The following is a 19,156-nucleotide window of genomic DNA, read 5'->3' as shown; positions in this document are numbered from 1 at the left end:
AAAAAAAGTCGATGACGACACCCAGTCGATGTCAAGCAATCAGGCCCCGCCCATGTGATCAGTTTCAAACGCAGTTTGAAAACAAACACTAAATACACTAATTTCCCCTCTACTTGTCACAAAATTGAAAATCATGCTGGTTTCATCGGACAAACTGCAATGCATGAAGAACAAATATTTTAAATGAAATCAGTTTGCCAACTTTATTCTCATAAACAGTCTGATAAGGTGAGCTTACTATGCTAAAGAGTAGCACAGCTCAATGTGTTAGCATGACTTGACTAGTACTGTAAGTCATTATTTTTCCTATGAAAATGACAACGGATACACGAAGGAAAATGTGTGGCGTTAAATCGAGACAAACACAAATATATCACAAATTGTATTTACCGTCATTTCATATTGCCCAATGTTCTCAATGTTTGTTGATAATTCCAGTCCAAACATAATTTGAGTGAATATCACTAATACAACTTCTTTTTTGGGGGTTAAGCTCCAAAGCTCACGTGGTTTGTTATAATTGTTTCTTTTTAAAAAAAACTTCACAGGACATGCTTCCCTTTTACAGAAAACTCTTATGTACAGCATACTGCCATATAATAATAATAATGCCTTTAGGTTGATAGTGTAGATAAGATTTGCAATACAGTTGTAATGAAAGTCATATGCACACACAAAAAAATCTAAATAAACAATGAATAATAACAGTACCTGTCAGCCATTTTGTCATACAATCATTATTCCCAACAACCTGCTGCCGAAATGTTGCGATGGAGGGTCACTAATGCTTCTAATAGGAAGAGAAAAAAAAAAAACCTGTCTCCACATTCACACTCTCAATTTTCTCTGCTGGTAGAAAAATATGAACATATTAAAAAAAAAGTACAGCTGACAAAACGTAGAAGGTGAAGTACAAGCTTCATCAAGTGCTTAGTTCGTGAGCCCCGTGTGGTTTAGTGCATTCGGCTAATGTCCCACGACATGATTCGCACACGGTAATGCCTCTCGAGTACAGACGCTACCCTACATAGCGACGGTCCCGTTACCAACATTCGAATATACCAACACAAGAAGTATGAGCACCAACCCCCCCCAGCAATAGCATCGCTGGATGCTGTTTATATGTGTTGCTGCGCCGTGTGTATGTAATACATTGGAATATAATATAAAATATTTCGGGGTCCGTACGTAGGCGTGCAGCATCCCTGGATAGCCGTTAGGATGTCTCTACCAACAATACGGTTTGGGTAATGCAATACAATAATGACCCTTGATAGAAATAAATTAAAATTGTACATTTAGACCAAAAACTTGACACAAATCAAGTGTCAAATGGTGCTTTCTGTTTTTGGGTGGCATTGTGAAGAAAAAAAGAAATTTCATGACTGAATAATTCCTAGAACAGGCCCTGTGGGAAACATGTCGGTGACCCCTGAGATGGGTCTAGCAGACTGTTACAGGATGAAAGTGATTTAAATATAATTTTTGGTTTCATTTTCCCTTTTTGTTTTTCTTAATTCATTTATAGGGTCTTTATTAGTATCAAAGGCGATTCAATCCATTGGTCTGAAAATTGATCAATTACAAATATCGAATATATATTTATGCCAATGACATACAGTGACTGGCACAACAATTAAATGTGCTTCCATTACATGGCAGAAGGTACACAAGCCTGCCTATCTACTTGTTGCTATTTTAAAAAATAAAATAGATCTTCCTGCGACTATATTAATATATCGATGAAACACGAATTGAAATGACATCGTTATTTCAGTCTGTATACGTTTGTGACATTTGCTTGGTGGTGTGCCCTAGCTCAAAAACAAGTTGGGGAGTCGCTGTAAATAAGGTAGCGTCTGTATAGGCGAGCGAGCTGCTCCTCCAGACAAACGAGGCTCAACCGCGACTCGGCGCATCGAGATGGCATTTCAGGAAAAGCCTCTCACCTCATCTGAGGTTGAGAAGCCACTTCAAATCCGGGTAAGAGCGAGGCACCCCGCAAACAAATCGGACACCTCGGGGGCGGGCTCTGCATTAAAGCTGCTTCGTCCTCGTGGAAACACTGCGTGTCCTTTAACCTGATCAATCCCTTTGAGAGCCAGACAGGTAGAAAAGCAAGTCCTCTTGGAGAATTTTCCAGATTATATTTCCAAGACTTTATACAGGGATGTCAAATCTTGTTTCCTACGAGTTGATGTGTTCCACCTGAATGGCGGACGTGGACACAGTGAGGCAGAGGTCTTTGTGGTCCGCCACCGTTCCGGGTTTGTACTGGATCTCGCCGGCTGCCACCGTCTTGTACTGGTGGAGATCAAAGGGGCACGGGATGACCCCCTCGCCGGGCTGCTGGTAGCTTCCGGCGTTGGGGTTCTGGCCGCCCTGGCCTTGGAGCGAGCCTCCTCGACCTCGCCCCCGGCCGCGTCCGCGCCCCCGACCGCCGGAGCCCCGCGCCTGCTCGCCCGCCGTTAGCGTGTCGGGGTTGTGCTTCCTCATGTGTTTCATCAGGTACGTTTCCTACAGGAAGAGAACGTGAGGACAGCACATTTTTCACTTTAAACTTTGAGCTTCCGATACAACGCAAAAGCCGAGCGCTCGTACAACGGTGGGAACTTCTAAGTCGAGGTGTTTTGTTCTGGTGAGTCGTACCGAAGTGTAGGAGCGGTTGCACAGGCCGCAGGAGAAGAGCTTGGCGTGTTTGACCGTGTGCGTGGACAAGTGCACCTCCAGGCTGGCGGCATCCGTGTAACCGCGGTTGCAGTTGTGGCACTTGAACGGCTTGTCCTTGTTGTGCTGCCGACGGTGAGACTGCGAAGAGAGAGTGTGATGTCACGTTCAAAAAGGAAACCCAAATTCAAATTTGTCATTGGTTTTGAGCAGCTGTAGTCAACAGAACATCATGCTATTTGAAGATGGTCTTAGAAGCTTTACCTTTAAGTGCTTGTTGAAAATGTTTGCCAGTACGTTAAGTGAGTACATTTACGCTACCTGCAGGTTGGAGAGCTGAGTGAAAGCTTTATCGCAGCCCGGATGGTTACACTTGTACGGCCGGTCACCCGTGTGAATCCTGAAAGACACAGCACAAACCCTGAGTGGAATCACACTTCACGAAGAACACCTTCCTGCGTCCTTCTCTTGCGTTTGCTTCCACCGGCCCCAGCCCGGTCCAGTCCAGTACCGTGTGTGCTGCTGCAGATGGCTGAGCTGCCTGAAGGTTTTCTGGCAGTAGGTGCAGCTGTAGGGCTTGGCCCCGCTGTGGATGCGGATGTGCTGCGACAGGTAGCTGGAGTTGGCAAACGACTTGGAGCAGTGAGGGCACTTGTGGGGCTTGGCCTCAGTGTGGTTGCTGAGGCGGCGGGGGTCGGGGTGAGGGGGCAGGTGGGAGGGAGGCAGGGGATGAACCCGGAGAAACACAAACAGAGAGAGAGAGAAAAAGAGAGAGGGAAAGAGAGCGAGAGATCTTTAGGCTGGAGCATGACCCAACTTCACAGTGAACTCAAGAGCAAATCATGCGTTCAAGTGATGGTTTGCGCTGTGTCCGACTGAGGAAAACACCAAAGTGCAACAGAAGCAAGCACAGTCAGGCTTCTCTCGCTCTCGCTCTCTCTCTGTCTCTGTCTCTCAGCCTCTGTTTGGAATCACTCCCTATCTATTATCGTGAGAGGGATACCACCCAGACACAGCCGCAATGTCGGAGATCAGATAAAAATGAAAACTTGCAAATCAATTGAGGGCAACCGGTACCGTGTGTGCTGCTGCAGGTGGCTGAGCTGCCTGAAGGCTTTCTGGCAGTAGGTGCAGCTGTAGGGCTTGGCCCCGCTGTGGATGCGGATGTGCTGCGACAGGTAGCTGGAGTTGGCAAACGACTTGGAACAGTGGGGGCACTTGTGGGGCTTGGCCTCCGTGTGCGACTTGGCGTGTATCTGCATGTCGGATTTGCTGAAGAATGTCACCGCGCACATGCGACACCTTGGAGGGCCGAGAAGAGGAGTGAGACAACTTTCACAATCCTCACATTCTATTTGCTCAAGCTGTCCAAACCCATTCTGACCTGTAGGATTTCGGGCCCTCTTTACTGGAGTGGTCGTCCTCATCGTTGGAGAGGTCGTAAGGATCGGCAGAATGATGCTGGAAAGGAAAGAAAGAACTTCAGCAATGTCGGCTGCTTGGGACCAACCACTCAGGGCGCCCTGGGGCCACTGAGTCAACAGAAGGGCCAAACTAGAGAAACTCACCTGCCCTGTGGCGGCCAGATGCGCCAATATCAGCGCGTCACTTCCTGGCGGAAGGATGCTGCTTGTTCTGCCCATCGCCTGCTTGCTCTTCCTGCCTCGCTTGCCCGGCATCGACATGACGACGGCGGGGGGGCCGGCCATGTCGTTCTTCTTGTCTGCAGACACAAACATCAGCTCGCCGTCGATCCGAGCAATATTTTACGCTCTTGCGCAACCTCACCTGCGTTTGAGGGGTGCAATGCGGACACGATCATGGTGGTGGCCGAGTGAGGGCCAGCTACGAAAGACTGCGTGGAGGCGGTGGGCACCAGTGTGCCTTGGGGGGTGGTGATGACCAGACCCGCTGAGAAAACACAATCAGACTGCATTTAATATTAAGACATTAGGTTAACTACATTTTGAGGTTCTTTGAATGTCGACAGGGCACCATGCTTGAAACTGCTCTTACTGTTGCGCACCGCCTCTGCGTGCACCTGTTGATACAGCCACTCACCCGCGGTCATGATTCCTGTGGAGGGAACAGGTACGACAGTGACGTTCTGCGAAGTGTGAGACTGGTGCACATGCATGGACGCGCTTGCTCCTCCTCCAGGTCCCGCCACCGAGCTGCCGCCCTCCTGTTTGGTGACCACTCGCAACCCGGCCCCCGCCTCCCCTGAGCCAGAGGTGGCGAGCACCGCCGTGGGGTAGTGCGGGCCGGCGGAGGACCCGTGCGGGAAAGCCGGCGCGGCGGTCTTCTCGGCGCCGAGCTGCTCCTTGGTTTTGTTCAGGAACATGCCGCTCTCGATCTAGCGGTTGCGACAAAGAGGAGGGGTGGGGTGGGGTGACGGAAGGAAAATTGAAGGATGGGGCATTGAGGGTGCAATTGGAGGAAGCGGGCGAGGCAAAACATGAGGATGATGTATGGGAAGAGCAAGGAGATGGAGAGGAGAACAATAAAAAAAAGGTGAGATGCAAAGAAGAAGCAAAAAAATGTGAGGACAGCTTTGAGAAATGAGAGCAGAGGGATACAAGTAGGGTTGCAAAATCCCATTTAATTTCAAAGTTGGAAACCTTCCATGGGAATTTACTGAACTAACATCAGGATGGAAATAGAAATGTTAACTATAATTGAGCAAAACATGTATAAGTATAATCCTAATTGAGTGAAGGAGCCATTATGTACTGCCCTCGCACGTGGGATGGGAATGCATTCCAACTTTGTGTTTAGCACATATCATAATGTTCACATTCATTCTTGAATGTGGCAGTTCTTTATATCACCCTTCTATAATTCCCAAGAAAAGTTTTCAACTTGGAATATTTCCAACCCACCCCTCAACTTCCCATGGAAATCCCCCCCCCACCACCCTCTTTGCAACCCTAGACAGGAGTGATCATGTGACCGGCGGAACCGTCAAAAGAAGTCACATGACTGACGCGAGGGTGGCGTGCGTGGCGGAGCGGAAGCATCGGTATGGATATAAAACGGCAAGGAATCCCGGGACACGGAAGAAACATGCCACGACACCATGTGCATTCAAGACAAGGCCAACAATGAGGTTGTCTCTACCTGTCCTTGTACAGTGGGGACGGGAGACCAAAAGTAGGACGAGTTGAAATGGGATTCGTCCATTATTTCTGGAATTGAAAAGCAGCACACTTAGAAAACACCTCTACCCCTTGGCCTCTTACGTTCCAGAATCCCCCGCATGAGACGCAAACCCACAAAGTAGCAGCAATCTATTTTATAATTTTGATTTCATAAAAGCTTTGAACAAAACACTAATAAAAATATACATGTGAGTATGTACTATTTCAAGGGATTAAAGGATAGGAGACTACCAATATCAGCCTTTTTTGAAGGTATCGGGTACTTAGAGGCTGCAGACAACAGCCACCAATATTTAAGGCAATAAAATATATGTATCGAGTAAGCCCTCCTTCGCAATAGTTGGCACTATGCTGATAGTCCAGATACAAAAAAGCATCACTAGGTTGTCACTGTTGGTTCATTGCTACAATGCAAAATAATAATAATAATGTTTGTCATTATGGTGGTACCTGAACACGAGTATGATTGATAACCACTAGACAACATAAGGTATGGGACTAAACCAAGCTAGTCAAACGTGTTAGTGTCTGCTCCAAATAGAATAAACAAGCAGCCAGTTTAGTCTATCTGCAATATTATTAAATTTTTAAAACTAATGAAACGTCTCGAGCCACGTCCTCGTCAAATATTAGCACTAGTTGGTGAAATATTATACATAATGATCTTAGTTTAATGAGGAAACCGGTTGATTAAGCACTCGACATCTTTGCCAACTAAAGAACTTTACAAAGCACCCACAAAGGTTAGCATGCTTTACTTGGCCGTATCGGAGAGTGAGGCTAGGCTATGCTAAGCTAAGGAGGCTAACTTGCCTCCATTAATTTTCTCCTTTTGTTCGCTAAAGCTACGCGTAGGCCGGGCCATTCGTGTGCTTTGCTGGCTAAACGTAAACACGCTGGCTGGCTCACTTGGCTACTTGCTGTTCATCGCGCCGACAGAACATAAAAAAAAGAGAAAAAAAGTGTCGTATTGAAAAAAAAAAAAAAAAAAAAAAAAAAAAAGGAAAACGAAGGCAGGCAGGGGGAGAAAAAAAAACGTCGACGCCGTCGTCGCCTCGCCAGGGAGACGAAGCTTCATGCAGACTTCCGGCCGCTGGGACGACGACGGCGCTTTTCGACAGTCGGTTAAGAAGCGATAAATGACTCCGGGGGTAATTACCGGTAAAATGGACTATCCGTCAGCCGCCCGAAGCTTCTTCGGGTCGGGACAGTTGGGAAAGTTTATCCAAATCCGCCTCTCTTGGCCCTCGGATATTCCTTTTTCCCTTCGCTTTTTTTCACCCTCGAGCTGGCCGACAGCGTCAAGTTCGATAGAGAACATGTGTAATTCCGCTCGTTCCTTTCAAAATAAGCCACATAACGATCCACTTCGAAAATAAAACAAATGCGATTGGAAACATTTAAAAGGCATTTATTTCAAACGTGAGTCTTTCTGTTCAAAGATATTTTTTTATTAAAAGTAAGATTTTGTATGATGGGAATCTCACTAATGCGTGAAGCGCGCGTTTGTGACTTTATTTTGACGATCGCTAAAACAAACCGAGGTACTGTAGCCAAAGGCACTTGACAATAATTCTAACGTCAATACGGTGTCTTCCGGTGCATGAATATTTGTCTATATATTTGTCTATATATATATTTGTCTATATATATATTTGTCTATATATATATATATATATATATATATATATATATATATATATATATATATATATATATATATATATATATATATATATATATTTGTCTATTTGTCTATATATATATATATATATATATTTGTCTATATATATATATATATATATATATATATATATATATATATATATATATATAGACTGTGCGTGCACCTCTCAATTGTTCATGCTCTTGTTAATTTAGTTCATGGCTGTAGTTGACTTAAAATAAAACTAGTTTTTTACAATGATGCAAATGTGAATAGTTTGTCTTTGAGCCAATAGATTCTCTCTCTGTATATTGAGTAAGCTTTATTCGGATAGTCATTATAAAACAAAACAAAATTCAATTTAAGTAGATATGGTGACTAGTTATCCCCCTCCCAAAAATAAAAATAAAACATTTTGAAAAGGTTCATCTTCTCCAAAATATGAAAATAACATGGCAAGGACTCAAAATGTCCACAACTCTCTGGATCACTGACACGTTCTAAAAGCTAAACATGATCAGCGCAGAGCTCAGTGTAGCTTACGGCATTGAAGGTGCCCTCAAGTAATAATGTCAATAGAGAGGGATGGGCTGTGGACATGTCAAAACGTATGCTGCAACATGAGGTTCAACCAAAATACCTTAAGCAATTTTAGGAAGGTATAAAAAAATGTAAACAGACTGGCGTTCCAGCGCCCCCTTGGTGTCCTGAGTGGAAGTTGTTCTCACAGTAGATAGTAACGAATTTTGGAGTAGACAGCCTCGGTCACTCCGAGTCAGACAGTTCGATGATCTCCAAGGGGTCGCACTGGGTGGCCACGCTGACCTGGAAGGGGAAGACAACACAGCCGGCCGGGTCAGTGTGTGACAAAGGTGGGGTACCGAACGGAGCAGGGAAGGATGGTCCGTGTCTTACTTTGATCTTCTTGGGGAACGGCGACTGCGAGCTGGTGACCAGCTGGCAGTCGGAGGCCTCGATAGTCTGCGCCGGGGAGGCGCAGATGACGCCCATGTCCAGTGGTATCTCCACCTCTCTGAAGGGTTCCATGACAATAACTTGGACAACTCATCTAACTGCGATTATTTTCTCCCTTGATATTGTGATTGAATTATTTTTTCCACACGAAATTCTTTCCAACTATTTTCAAGTAGCCCGTGTATGTCCCCTTGGTCACCTGTCGTTGGCGTTGATGTGATTCCGCTTGGGCGTAGTGTCCAGCATTTTCCTCTTGCGGCTCCTGCTCAGTCTGTGGTCAGGCGTGAACGCAAGAGGCGGCGAGATGCCGTTGGTGATGGGCGAGTGGCACGTCATCTCTAGCGGCGGAGGTAAAGATGCCCCGTTGGTGGTTGCTGGGGGGTCTGTGCCGATGCTGGGGGGGGGGACACACCAGTCGCTTGACTTGACACATGATGCATTCCAAGATCACTTCTTCGAGCAAATGTTTAAAATGCTACATGTGGTTTGGAGCATAAAGATTTTAATAAAATTAGGATAACATACCTGTGCTGGCTGGTGGCAAGATGGGGGGGATCCTCTGATGAGGCGGCAGCGAGGGCACTGTCGTTGGGCTGCGTGGGCTCCGATTGCCTGGGGCTGTCGCTAGTGGATACGTCGTCCGACAGCGGCGAGAAGCCCGGCATGCTGGCGTCGGAGTGGAGCCCACTGGTGACGGCCTCATTGTCATCCGGCGTTGCACCCCCAGTGACGTTTTCTGTCGGCAGCCCATCCTCGTTGGCGTGGTCGCCCATCTTCTCCGCCTCGTTGCCGTCATCCTCGTCGTCGTCATCATCTGACAGGAGCAGAAAAAGAGGCGTTTAGTTTTGAAGACTTTTTTTTTTAACAATTTTTCCTTATTTGCTTAATTTAACAACAATGTATTTATCTAATGAATTCATTTAAATCATCTAAAAAAAATTACAATTGGAATGGCCTAGCTATTGAGATGACATGTCACCGGTTCAGACCTGGTCCACCTTGCTGGCTGCTGGCTTGGATCTCTTCTTCAATGTCTGCTTCTGATGACACGTCCTCCTCATCCTCATCTTCCTCCTCCTCCTCCTCCTGCTCTCACATCCAGCGAGATAATAAATGAGAAAAACGACCGGGATGATGCGGTCGATGTCCACGGCGACCTCGAACCTCTTCACCGTTCTGCTCTCTGTCCTTCTTATCCGTGTTGTCCTGCAGGACCGAGTATTTGTTGATGACATCCTCCAGGCGGGTCAGACCCAGTTCGTGGTTGTTCCGTAGCCTCCGGTGCAGCGTGGGGTCTATCAGTGCCGGGTCGTTGTCTTTGGAGATGAAGGCCGAATTTGGAATGCTGTGATTTTCGTAGCCGAGGCGAGGCGGCTCTTACCGGGCTTGTATTCGCTGGTGAGTTGGCAGCCAAAGTCGTAGAGCAGGTCGTGGTGACGCCTCTGCTGGATTTGGCTGCCGGTTTCGGTAAAGGCCTTCCGGGCGATGCGCTCCAGCTCCTTTCCGCTCAGATGCAGGTTGTGTCGTTTGTTGGCCAGCTGGACTTGCTGGAGGATGTCCTGGTAGTCAGGCGGGTTCATGCAGACATCAGATTTGTTGATGTAACGCTGGATCTGAAGGGACCACATGAACGCGGATAAGGGGGTGCGGCTGATGAACGACCATGAGGTCATCGTCCACATCAACGACGGACCCTCTTGCTGATTTCGGGATACTTGGGGTCGTTGTAGAGGATTTTGCGCTCAAGGATTCGGCCCGTCAGCGGGCTGCACTCCTTCAGCTCGCACAGCTTATTGTAGATCTTCATCATCTGAAACCGAGAGAGGGGTGAGTGACGCAGGCTGGCGGGACGGGAGCACCCCGGACGAGAGGCGGGCCGACCTTGCGTTTGAGTTTGTGCTCCTGAATGTACATAGAGTCCTCGGCATCCAAGTCGTCCAGGGAGAGTTCGGTGCGCTGCAGGCGGCAGATCTCGTTGTCGTAGATCTTCAGCATGTTCTCCAGATACGCGATCTGCCAGCCAAGCACAGCGCAAATGGAAAATATTGGTGAGAACAGTGGAGGTCATCAACGCTTGAAACAATTTTTTTATCGGGGCACACATTGGGAGACTAACCTGCTTCCTGGAGGCCCTGCTGGTTCTTTTCTCCGCTTTTTGCTGGATTTCCTGAATACCTGACGTGGAGGGCTTCTCGTCTTCCGTCGGCAGGTTCCCTTCTTGTTTTGGCACGCTCGTCGTTTTGCTTTCACTTTTTGATGAGGTAGCCGCAAGACAATCTGACGTGGAGGTAGAGGGGTTTGCGGTGTTCTTCTTGCTCCTGTCTTTGTGCTGCTTGAGCACCATGCACAGTTCATAGATGTAGACAAAAACCCTGGAACGGTTGGCCTCCAGCCGGGTCAAACATCGGCCCAAGCTGTTACGAAATTCTACTGACGACAGGTAGTCACTACGGGCTTTGGCGTAGTTGCTCTTCAGGTATTCCAACACCTGAGGGCAGTCCTCAGTCTCGGTCACGACGTGCTTCACAAACTGAAGGGAGGCAGGAAACAAGACAAACATCAGAGTACACAAAGAGTTCATCTTCCATTAGGTACACCTACACAATGCCATGTCATAAAGCAAAACACAGGTCTTGACATTAGGATTGCGCCAGTGTTTGCCCGGAGACAGTGTCATCACCTCAGAGAACAACTTGTCATTCTCCGCCTGCAGAACGTGCTGCTTCTTGATGGACGAAACGAAAGGCGACTGGGTGATATGGGTCTTGGTGGACAGCGGTACTCGCCGGGCCGACGACCGAGGGACGTCGTCTTCATCCATGATGATGACGTCTGCCATGTTGGGAGAGTCTTCATTGAGAGACAAAAAAAATAAAGAGAGGAAGTGCTATATAACACATACGTGCAAACAGTTGTCTCACAGAGCTCAGGGTCTATTCGAATTTTCTCGAGAGAGGTTCAGCATTCTGGGATTTCTTTAGTGCTTTCAAAATGTCTGAGGGGTAGTTCGAGCACTCTAAAGCTGTTAAGTCGGAGTGAAAGGACGAACTTTTGAACGCCACAAACAGGACACACGTCGAGCAAAATGATGCCTTTTGACACTACAACCAAAAATTATATATATACACAACACTTGTGATGTATACTGACCTGTTAGTTAGGCTGAGATGACACTTTAGACAGAACATCGACTTTCACCCGGCATTGTAAGTGTACCAATCCTCGTTAGCTTACGTTAGCATTAGCACCCTATTTAGCGCGCGACTTCACGCTGAGTAATAAAATCTGGACAAACTTGCTAGGATTTCAAAACCTAATGATAATTGAATCTAGGTACTAAATAAGCACATCTATGAGTCCACGTTATCTGACAGGATGATATAGCGTCGTACTAAGGGTGTTTGTATCCATCAAAACATTTTATCAAAAGGTGAAGAGACCTTAGGAAACGTCTTCTACGGGCGGTTGGTACATTGTGAAATTGGTTCACTAGCGCTACCATGTGGTCCGGAGAGGAATAAGAACGTAAATAAATTGTATGCATGTTTCTTGCTAAATTCAATTTTTTTAGATTGTGGCAGGAAAATCTGCTGTAAAATTGCAAATAATCTTGAATATCTCATGAAGCATTGCCTGATGTGAACTTGATACTAAATAACTTGGTTCATTTTTGCAGTACTTAAATAATAACCTATATTAACATCAACAAACATATAATGTGTCAAATAAACACGTCTGGTGACTAAAACACACCTTTATTCCTTGTTTTCATATGGTTGTAATTAAAAAAAAAAAAAAACACCGAAACATTGGTAATTATTGTGTGGAGGGGGTTAAAAGATGAGAAAACATTGTATTTACAAAACAAGCCTTGCAGGTTGTCACAATAAAATGAATGACTAACAAGTAAAAACTCCAATTTGTTAAAACGACTCATTCTATTTGGATTCTTCAGTGTTGAGTGACAAGGCGGGCAAGTCTCTTCAATTCTCTTTCTGCAGAAAGTGAAAAGTTAAGAGTTGAAATATTGATAAAACATTTTGTTTGAGAAACAAACTTACCTTTTCTGTTTCCTCAGCTGGACCTACAGACAAAAATAAAAGACATTCACTTTGGCATAAATACTTCCGGTGCGGTAATCTCTTGCGTTTTCACATTTCACTATTTACGAATTGTCTAAAGTGTGCAAAAAAAAAAGTGTGACCCGTCCATTTGTCTAAAATGTTTGCAATTAAACTACTAATAAAAGCTATTTGATTTTATTGCTATTTGCAGTTGACTCAAAGGTCCAGTGGCAAAACATCAACAGCCATACATCAGCCGACAAAGCACATTAGCTTCACAAATGTTGGTCACCTGAGGGGAGGAAGAAGCAAGAGACGAACTTGATGAGGCCGTAGAGCACAAGTGCCACGGCCAACATCACCATGGAGTCCTCCAAGGACGGTGTGCTGAAGCCTAAAAGGTCAAAAGTCATTAGTACTGCGTTTGAAATAAATCAGCATTTATGTGGTAGGATAGAAAACATCCTCTTAGATTACCGATGACTCTGAGTGGCACGCTGGCACGACGGGTACCGCCGAGATGCTCGGCGACGCAGGTGAGCTCCCCTCCGCGGCCCAGCTCCGGATCAGACATGTTGAGCTCCAGTCGGGTGCTTTGGCTGTAGGTGCCGTCCCAGGCCTGCTTGTGGCCTGTAAGGTGACCGGGTCCCAATGACCTGGTCTTGCCATCGGGGTCTTTCAAGTCCCACCTCAACTCCAGGGAATGGGGGGCAAACCCTGAGGCCTCACAATGGACTGTCAAAGTCTGGCCCGGAGCGGTGAGTGGCAACGGGGACGGGTGGATAGATAGGGAAGGAGGTTCTAGAAGCAAGGCAAAAATGTTGCAGTCAAATGTTACAATTCTGTTCAATTGCATTTTTCACAACCCACCTGCAACCTCCAGATGAATAGTGACCTGAGCGAGAAGATGCGGCAGGTACACCATGCAAATGTACATTCCGGAGTGGTCCACTTGGGCTTCCTGCAGCACCAGGGAGGCGTTGCCATTTTGGTGCAGCTCCTCAAAGTCCATATTCACACCTTCCTCCGGGGAGTCGGATAGCCGGTCCGATTTTCCATCGTAGGCCAGAAGCAGTCGTCCGCTACCGTGCGACTGGTAGCGCCACTCCACGGCAAAGCCCGATCCATACAGGGGAGATTCGGGGTTGGCCCAGAACTGGCATTGCAGCAGTACAGACTCACCGAGTCTGGACTGCACCACCACCGTTGTGGTGGTCACGCTGAGGACCACTGGGGAGGGAAACGGGAAAGAAGGAGCATTAGAATTTCTCAAAGCGAGGTGAGCTACTCAAATCCACGATGGTTACCGTCCAATTCGTTGGTTTCGGTGGGGGCGCGCATGATGCTGGACGTGCCGCGTCGTTCGTCCAGATCCTGAACAGAGGCAGAAAACCAGTCGGCTTGCAGGTATACAGGGCTGAGCTCGTCTGAGAGGGCGGAGGCCCACGAGAGGGCGGAGTACTGCGGCTGGAAGCGGCTGAGCTCACAATGAGGCTTGCGGGTTGAGCTTTTGCGCGAGCGGTGACACAAAGTTGCCGACGGATCTGGAGGTCACAAGCGGCCATTCATTCATTCATTCATTTTTAGGTATTGACATGAGGTTATTTTATAACCAGGGTAATAATAATTGCACACGCCAACAGACCGGCGACAGTGTAGAATTTCAGGATACTGGGGTCGGTCAAATCTTCGAGGCTGGCTGTGCGGTGGCCTTTCGTCCTGATCCGAAGCAGCGACTTCACCTGGCTTGGGGGCGCCGCTAGACCTCCTTTAGCCGCCTTCTCGTTCATATACCAGCACTCCAGTCCAGGACAGGAGTGGCTGTGGCAGGCTGCGGGAAGGCCACAAACAGAGCAACACGCTGACATCGAGTAGCATGTCAAATTTAATCAATAGCCAGAATGACAATTATTTTCCATTTCCTATATTTTTCTGAACAGCAAGCTACATTACTGCTGTTGTTACTACAGTACTGTTGTTGTTACGCGCTTTAGCCACAGGGGGCGGGCGCACCAAATTCCCTGAAAAACTTATATGAAAATGACTTTGTAGTTCAAAACGTTACATGCGAGTGTACGATGTTAGTAATAAAACCGCAACATAGAATGACAGTGCCTTGAGCATCGTTCGGCAATTTTTGTAGATGAAACATATTTGAAGCATTTTAAATATATGTAGTTTTGTGTCGGATACCTTGGATCAAGCAGTAAAGCAGACAGACATTACAAATGGACCAGATGTTCGTCATGGTTGTTGCGCTCCTTGCTGCTTCTTCTTGTGCTTTTCTTCGTTTTATTTTTCTTTCGGAGAAAAGGAGCTGCGCAACCGAAACGTATCTGCCTTTATACTTTCGCTTTCACTCGTGCCTGTAAGTACCCAGAAGAAAAGCGACACCTTCCGTTTATGGGAAAATCTGCAAAAATACTGTACATAGGAGAAAACCGAAAGGAAATAAAAAAATAAGTAATTACATAAGGTCAATACAATTGTTATATCCTTTAAACCAAATGACAGGTGTTAATAACTCGTTTTTAACATGTTTCCATCAAATTACACCAAGTCAAGAATTATACACATAAGTAGCAACACCATAAGGTCATGATAAGATTAGCACGTTGTAGGAGGAAATATTTTCCCATACTTTAATTTGTTGCTCCTTCTTCTGTAGTCATACATTTTTTTTCCTTTCTCCTGGAACCTCGTCCCGCTTAGAGGATCATGTCACTGGTGGAGAAAAAAAAAAGCTTTTGAGTGTTTAATAGGGTCATTTATCACTTATCTTTCAAGGTGCAACACACTACTTGATTCATCTTGTGATTATTTATAGTTCAACAATCAGAAATGCTGAGAAACCCGTGCAACAAGAAGCTCAGCCCTTAAGGCAACATGCCCAACATCAGACACTCTCAAGAGATACTTACAGGCAATTTAGTAAAATATGAAAGACTCATTTGAAACTAGCCAGTGGTGGTGAAAATGTCAATCAATGTTTTGGGAATCAAGTAGTTTTTGGTGAAACAAATATGATGGAGAATAAGCGATACATGATTTCAAATAAAGTCGTTCAGTCTTAATTTCAGGGGTATTTTTATTACGTTACAGCTGATGAGCCGGACTACTGAGAAAACGAGACGACCATCAGTGCGAGAAATGAGCAGGTCATGAAGGCAACACTAAAGAAGCTTCAAACAAACTGAATAGTTCACCCAGCACTCGGCTTTTCCACATCCAGTATGGCGGCAAAGCTAACGTACAAGTTAGCAATCAAGTTTACAGCTATTTGTAATGACGACACCCAATGAGTGTCACGTGATTTCGGAGAAATCCAAATTCAATTTTTCTCTTGTAGTTACGCTCCCCTACCGCTGCGCTGCCGTTATGATGAGAAGTTTCAACAGTCCACACGTCTGATGTACTCCATCGCAGATAGGTTGTAGTCAACTTGTCTTCCAGAAGAGAATATTCACAGATTCTAGATCTTGATCCCGCTTGACTATAATCGCACATATAACTTGATGTTTGAAGTGAACCTACTTGTATTCTTTGTTGAGGTAGTGCAAATATGCAGCGTGACGCCTGGTAAGTTTTACTTTGGTTACAACTCTTTTTCTTATCCTAAAGATTGACGCTCTTGATTTTGAACTGCCGCATTTATTCATTTGTTTGTTAAATTTTCTTCACGTCTGCTGCGTTATTTCATGAGCGGAAACTTGTTTAAACACTTTTAGTTAGAGAGAGAGAGAGAGAGAGAGAGAGAGAGAGAGAGAGAGAGAGAGAGAGAGAGAGAGAGAGAGAGAGAGAAAGAGAAAGAGAAAGAGAAAGATGAATTAATATTAATATTTCATATTAATGTTTAAATCTGTGATGAGGGGCATCGAACTCCAACATATTAAGTGCTGCAATGTTCCAACTGCAGACAGAATCATTGAAATAATGAATTGCACAAGATTGCCCAATGTAAAAAACAGAGCAAGATCATGTGTGTCATTTTTGTGTTTGTCTTTCAGTCATTCACACGCTCAATTATTTCACGACTGTCACTCAAGTTGCAAAGCTACCAGAATTCTTGGAGGCTGCCTTTGTTGAAGGTGTTCAGATTTTGCAGTTTGACAGCAACCACAGGGAAACGAAAGCCAAACACGACTGGGTGAACAAAATCACAAAAGATGATCCACACTTCTGGCAGAGAGAGACGGAGATCAATATTATGAATGAGCACCTCATGAAAGTCAACATTAAAACCGCTAAAAATCGCTTCAACCAAACTGGAGGTTTGTTTACGTGAGCTCGTAAAATTCATTTCATATGCTGCTACACTTCATGACTAATAAACAGACGTGTCACTGGCTCCTCTCCGATTATCGTCCCTGAATCTTGCGTGCGATCCTTTCAGGTGTTCACATGATTCAGGTGATGAAAGGCTGTGAATGGGACGATGAGACGGGTGAGGTTGATGGTTGGGAGCACTACCGCTACGATGGAGAAGATTTCCTATCATTTCAGGCGAAGACGATGACATGGATCGCAGCAAATCCACAAGCTTTCATCACCAAAATCAAGTTGGACCAGATTGATAAGTTCAATAAAGCCAAGATGATTACCCACACTGAGGCGTGTCCTTCTCTGATGAAGAAGCATTTGAGGAACGGGAGGGACTTCCTGACGAGACCCGGTACATTGTCCTCTCTCTTCACACATGCTCTTTCTTACACATTCTCTCCATCTTTCCTGCCCTCCTTACGCGTTTCCCTCCATCTTTGCCTTTGCGTGCAGAGCTTCCCAAGCTGTCTCTCCTGCAGAAGACGCCTTCCTCTCCAGTCACCTGCCACGCCACGGGTTTCTACCCTATTACATCTTCCCTCTTTTGGCGGAAGAACGGCGAAGAGATCCACGAGGAGGTGGAGATGGGGGCGACCCTCCCCAACCACGACGGAACCTTCCAGACCTCGGTCGACCTGAAAGTGAAGGTGACGCCCGCCGCGGAGCGGGAGTACGAATGCGTGTTCCAGCTGGCCGGCGTCTCGGAAGACCTCGTCATCAAGCTGGACGACGGAAGCATCCTGAGCAACGCACGCATCCGGGGTGAGCTTTTGTCGTGACTCAGACACGTCCGATTGGCTGCGGGGCGAGCGTGACGGCTCGGTGTCACGACAACAGTCGTTCACGTGTCTCTCTTCGTCGCACACGCTTTCCCGAGTGAAGAAGAGCAAAACAGGAAGAAGCTGCTGACCATCGGCGTCCCGTTAGTGGTCCTCACTCTGGTGATGGCGATCATGGCGGTGTTGATGATCCTTGCCAAACGTCTCAAATCCAAAGGTGAGCAACACAAATGTTTGCTCCTTCAGGAACATCCAAAGAGAACATTGTTTTCCTCACGCCGTTTGTGACCATTGCTAATCTCCTCTTGCTTCTCTTTCATTTCAGACAAATACTCTCAAGCTTGTAAAGGGAAAAGCTGAAAGGAAAAGAAGAAGACTGTATTCTTTATGAACAGTCTGTGTCGTTCATTGCGATATTCAACTGAATATTGTTAGAAGAGGCCTCTTTGGCACATGTGATTAGCTAGGTATCTTGAGGTATGCCGTTATATCGCTGTAGCCCTTCTCTTGCTTCATTAGCTTTCTCTTCTCTGTGACACTCTTTGAACATACGTAGAGGTCGCTCTCAGTTAACAAGGTCACACATTATCGCACAGGATCGGCAGAGTCGCCTCCTTGCAGGAGGGCGGCCCAGAGTAGTATAAGAGCAGAAACCCTAGTGGTCAGGGTTAGACCTACTAGTCATCAAAGAGCTGGAGGAGGTGAGAAAATACCAATAAAACACACAACACGAAGTTAAACACAAACCACATTCATGACAACTCCTGGTAACAAAAACACCTTCGGACTAGAAACCTTTGTATATACAGAACATAAATTAATAGTAGAAGCTTGTTTACCAAATATATATATATAATATAATATATATAGTGCATATACAGTAGTTTGTCTCTAGTGGCAAAAATGTTTTATTTTGAAATTACTGTGATCTACTTGGCAGCAAAAATAATCACATGTCCAAAACTTTTTTATTTTCTATAACATATAGAAATGTAAATGTGACATGTGATAAAGCGTCTGTGTGTGTGTGTGTGTTGTTGAGAAACGTAATTTCGATCTCTTTGTGTGTCTTAACGTGAAGAAATTGACAATAAAGCGGACTTTGATTTTTTGACTTGTCTAAATTAATCATATACTTCTGAAAACATGACACAAAGCGAGTGTCTCATCGACGAGTATGAAGCTAGCTGGCTCAATTTGCTTTGCATTGGTCTAAATTATCCATAAAAATAATGCTGGATAATTTAAAGTATCATAAATGAATAACATGGAAATATTTCTATTGTACTAACATATAAAGAGTATACCAACCAAGAAAAATAAATGAAGGAAGAAATAAAACAATACATTTTAATTGATAAATTCTTGGGCGCAAATATGAAAGTTAATCACAAACACTACAAATTTGTACCATTTCTAAGATACACAATGCTTAGGAATCGTGTGCTTATTGATCTGAGCTGACGGAACGCTGCTCAAAGTGGCCAGTAGATGGCAATGTCACACTCCCAAAAGTCTGGGAAG

General features: G+C 45.6%; 4 protein-coding genes across 9 annotated transcripts; 1 reads left to right on the top strand and 3 right to left on the bottom strand.

Moving 5' to 3' along the window:
* Positions 1-177: 177 nt before the first annotated feature.
* znf384a (zinc finger protein 384 a) lies at positions 178-7,172 on the bottom strand. 5 transcript variants are annotated; one of them, XM_085900947.1, is made up of 11 exons: positions 6,988-7,170; positions 5,788-5,855; positions 4,684-5,023; positions 4,456-4,578; positions 4,236-4,390; positions 4,052-4,128; positions 3,745-3,969; positions 3,179-3,346; positions 2,989-3,067; positions 2,650-2,808; positions 178-2,517 (listed from the first exon to the last, which is right to left on the bottom strand). In XM_085900947.1, exons 2-11 carry the CDS (start codon positions 5,848-5,850, stop codon positions 2,188-2,190), a joined length of 1,719 nt encoding a protein of 572 aa, XP_085757073.1. In that variant the 5' UTR covers positions 5,851-5,855; positions 6,988-7,170; the 3' UTR covers positions 178-2,187. The 5 variants fall into 5 exon arrangements, with proteins under 5 accessions (XP_085757073.1, XP_085757075.1, XP_085757074.1 ...); XM_085900949.1 differs by having other exon boundaries at positions 4,729-5,023; positions 6,988-7,167; XM_085900948.1 differs by lacking the exon at positions 6,988-7,170 and adding an exon at positions 6,738-6,813.
* Positions 7,173-7,799: 627 nt separating this feature from the next.
* Positions 7,800-11,949, bottom strand: daxx (death-domain associated protein). 2 transcript variants are annotated; one of them, XM_085901495.1, is made up of 12 exons: positions 11,620-11,949; positions 11,150-11,319; positions 10,586-10,999; positions 10,351-10,482; positions 10,163-10,279; positions 9,851-10,082; positions 9,634-9,785; positions 9,459-9,555; positions 8,995-9,283; positions 8,669-8,863; positions 8,410-8,527; positions 7,800-8,319 (listed from the first exon to the last, which is right to left on the bottom strand). In XM_085901495.1, exons 2-12 carry the CDS (start codon positions 11,306-11,308, stop codon positions 8,260-8,262), a joined length of 1,965 nt encoding a protein of 654 aa, XP_085757621.1. In that variant the 5' UTR covers positions 11,309-11,319; positions 11,620-11,949; the 3' UTR covers positions 7,800-8,259. The 2 variants fall into 2 exon arrangements, with proteins under 2 accessions (XP_085757621.1, XP_085757622.1); XM_085901496.1 differs by having other exon boundaries at positions 9,459-9,549.
* Positions 11,950-12,208: 259 nt separating this feature from the next.
* LOC147041127 (tapasin-like) lies at positions 12,209-15,319 on the bottom strand. The gene is made up of 9 exons (XM_085900810.1): positions 15,175-15,319; positions 14,727-14,899; positions 14,179-14,364; positions 13,841-14,077; positions 13,404-13,763; positions 13,011-13,334; positions 12,826-12,927; positions 12,531-12,553; positions 12,209-12,464 (listed from the first exon to the last, which is right to left on the bottom strand). Exons 2-9 carry the CDS (start codon positions 14,779-14,781, stop codon positions 12,453-12,455), a joined length of 1,299 nt encoding a protein of 432 aa, XP_085756936.1. The 5' UTR covers positions 14,782-14,899; positions 15,175-15,319; the 3' UTR covers positions 12,209-12,452.
* Positions 15,320-15,898: 579 nt separating this feature from the next.
* Positions 15,899-18,743, top strand: LOC147041126 (H-2 class I histocompatibility antigen, K-K alpha chain-like). The gene is made up of 6 exons (XM_085900811.1): positions 15,899-16,112; positions 16,541-16,804; positions 16,927-17,205; positions 17,307-17,615; positions 17,736-17,849; positions 17,958-18,743. The coding sequence occupies exons 1-6, from the start codon at positions 16,049-16,051 to the stop codon at positions 17,990-17,992; spliced, it is 1,065 nt and encodes a 354-aa protein (XP_085756937.1). The 5' UTR covers positions 15,899-16,048; the 3' UTR covers positions 17,993-18,743.
* The last annotated feature ends 413 nt before the right edge of the window (positions 18,744-19,156 follow it).

The sequence above is a fragment of the Syngnathus leptorhynchus genome, chromosome 20, assembly GCF_054491065.1.
Source record: "Syngnathus leptorhynchus isolate UIUO chromosome 20, UIUO_Slep, whole genome shotgun sequence".
In the NCBI taxonomy this organism is placed as follows: Eukaryota; Metazoa; Chordata; class Actinopteri; order Syngnathiformes; family Syngnathidae; genus Syngnathus; species Syngnathus leptorhynchus.
The sequence above is the reverse complement of the archived record's forward strand: the minus strand, read 5'-3'. Positions and strand labels throughout refer to the sequence as shown.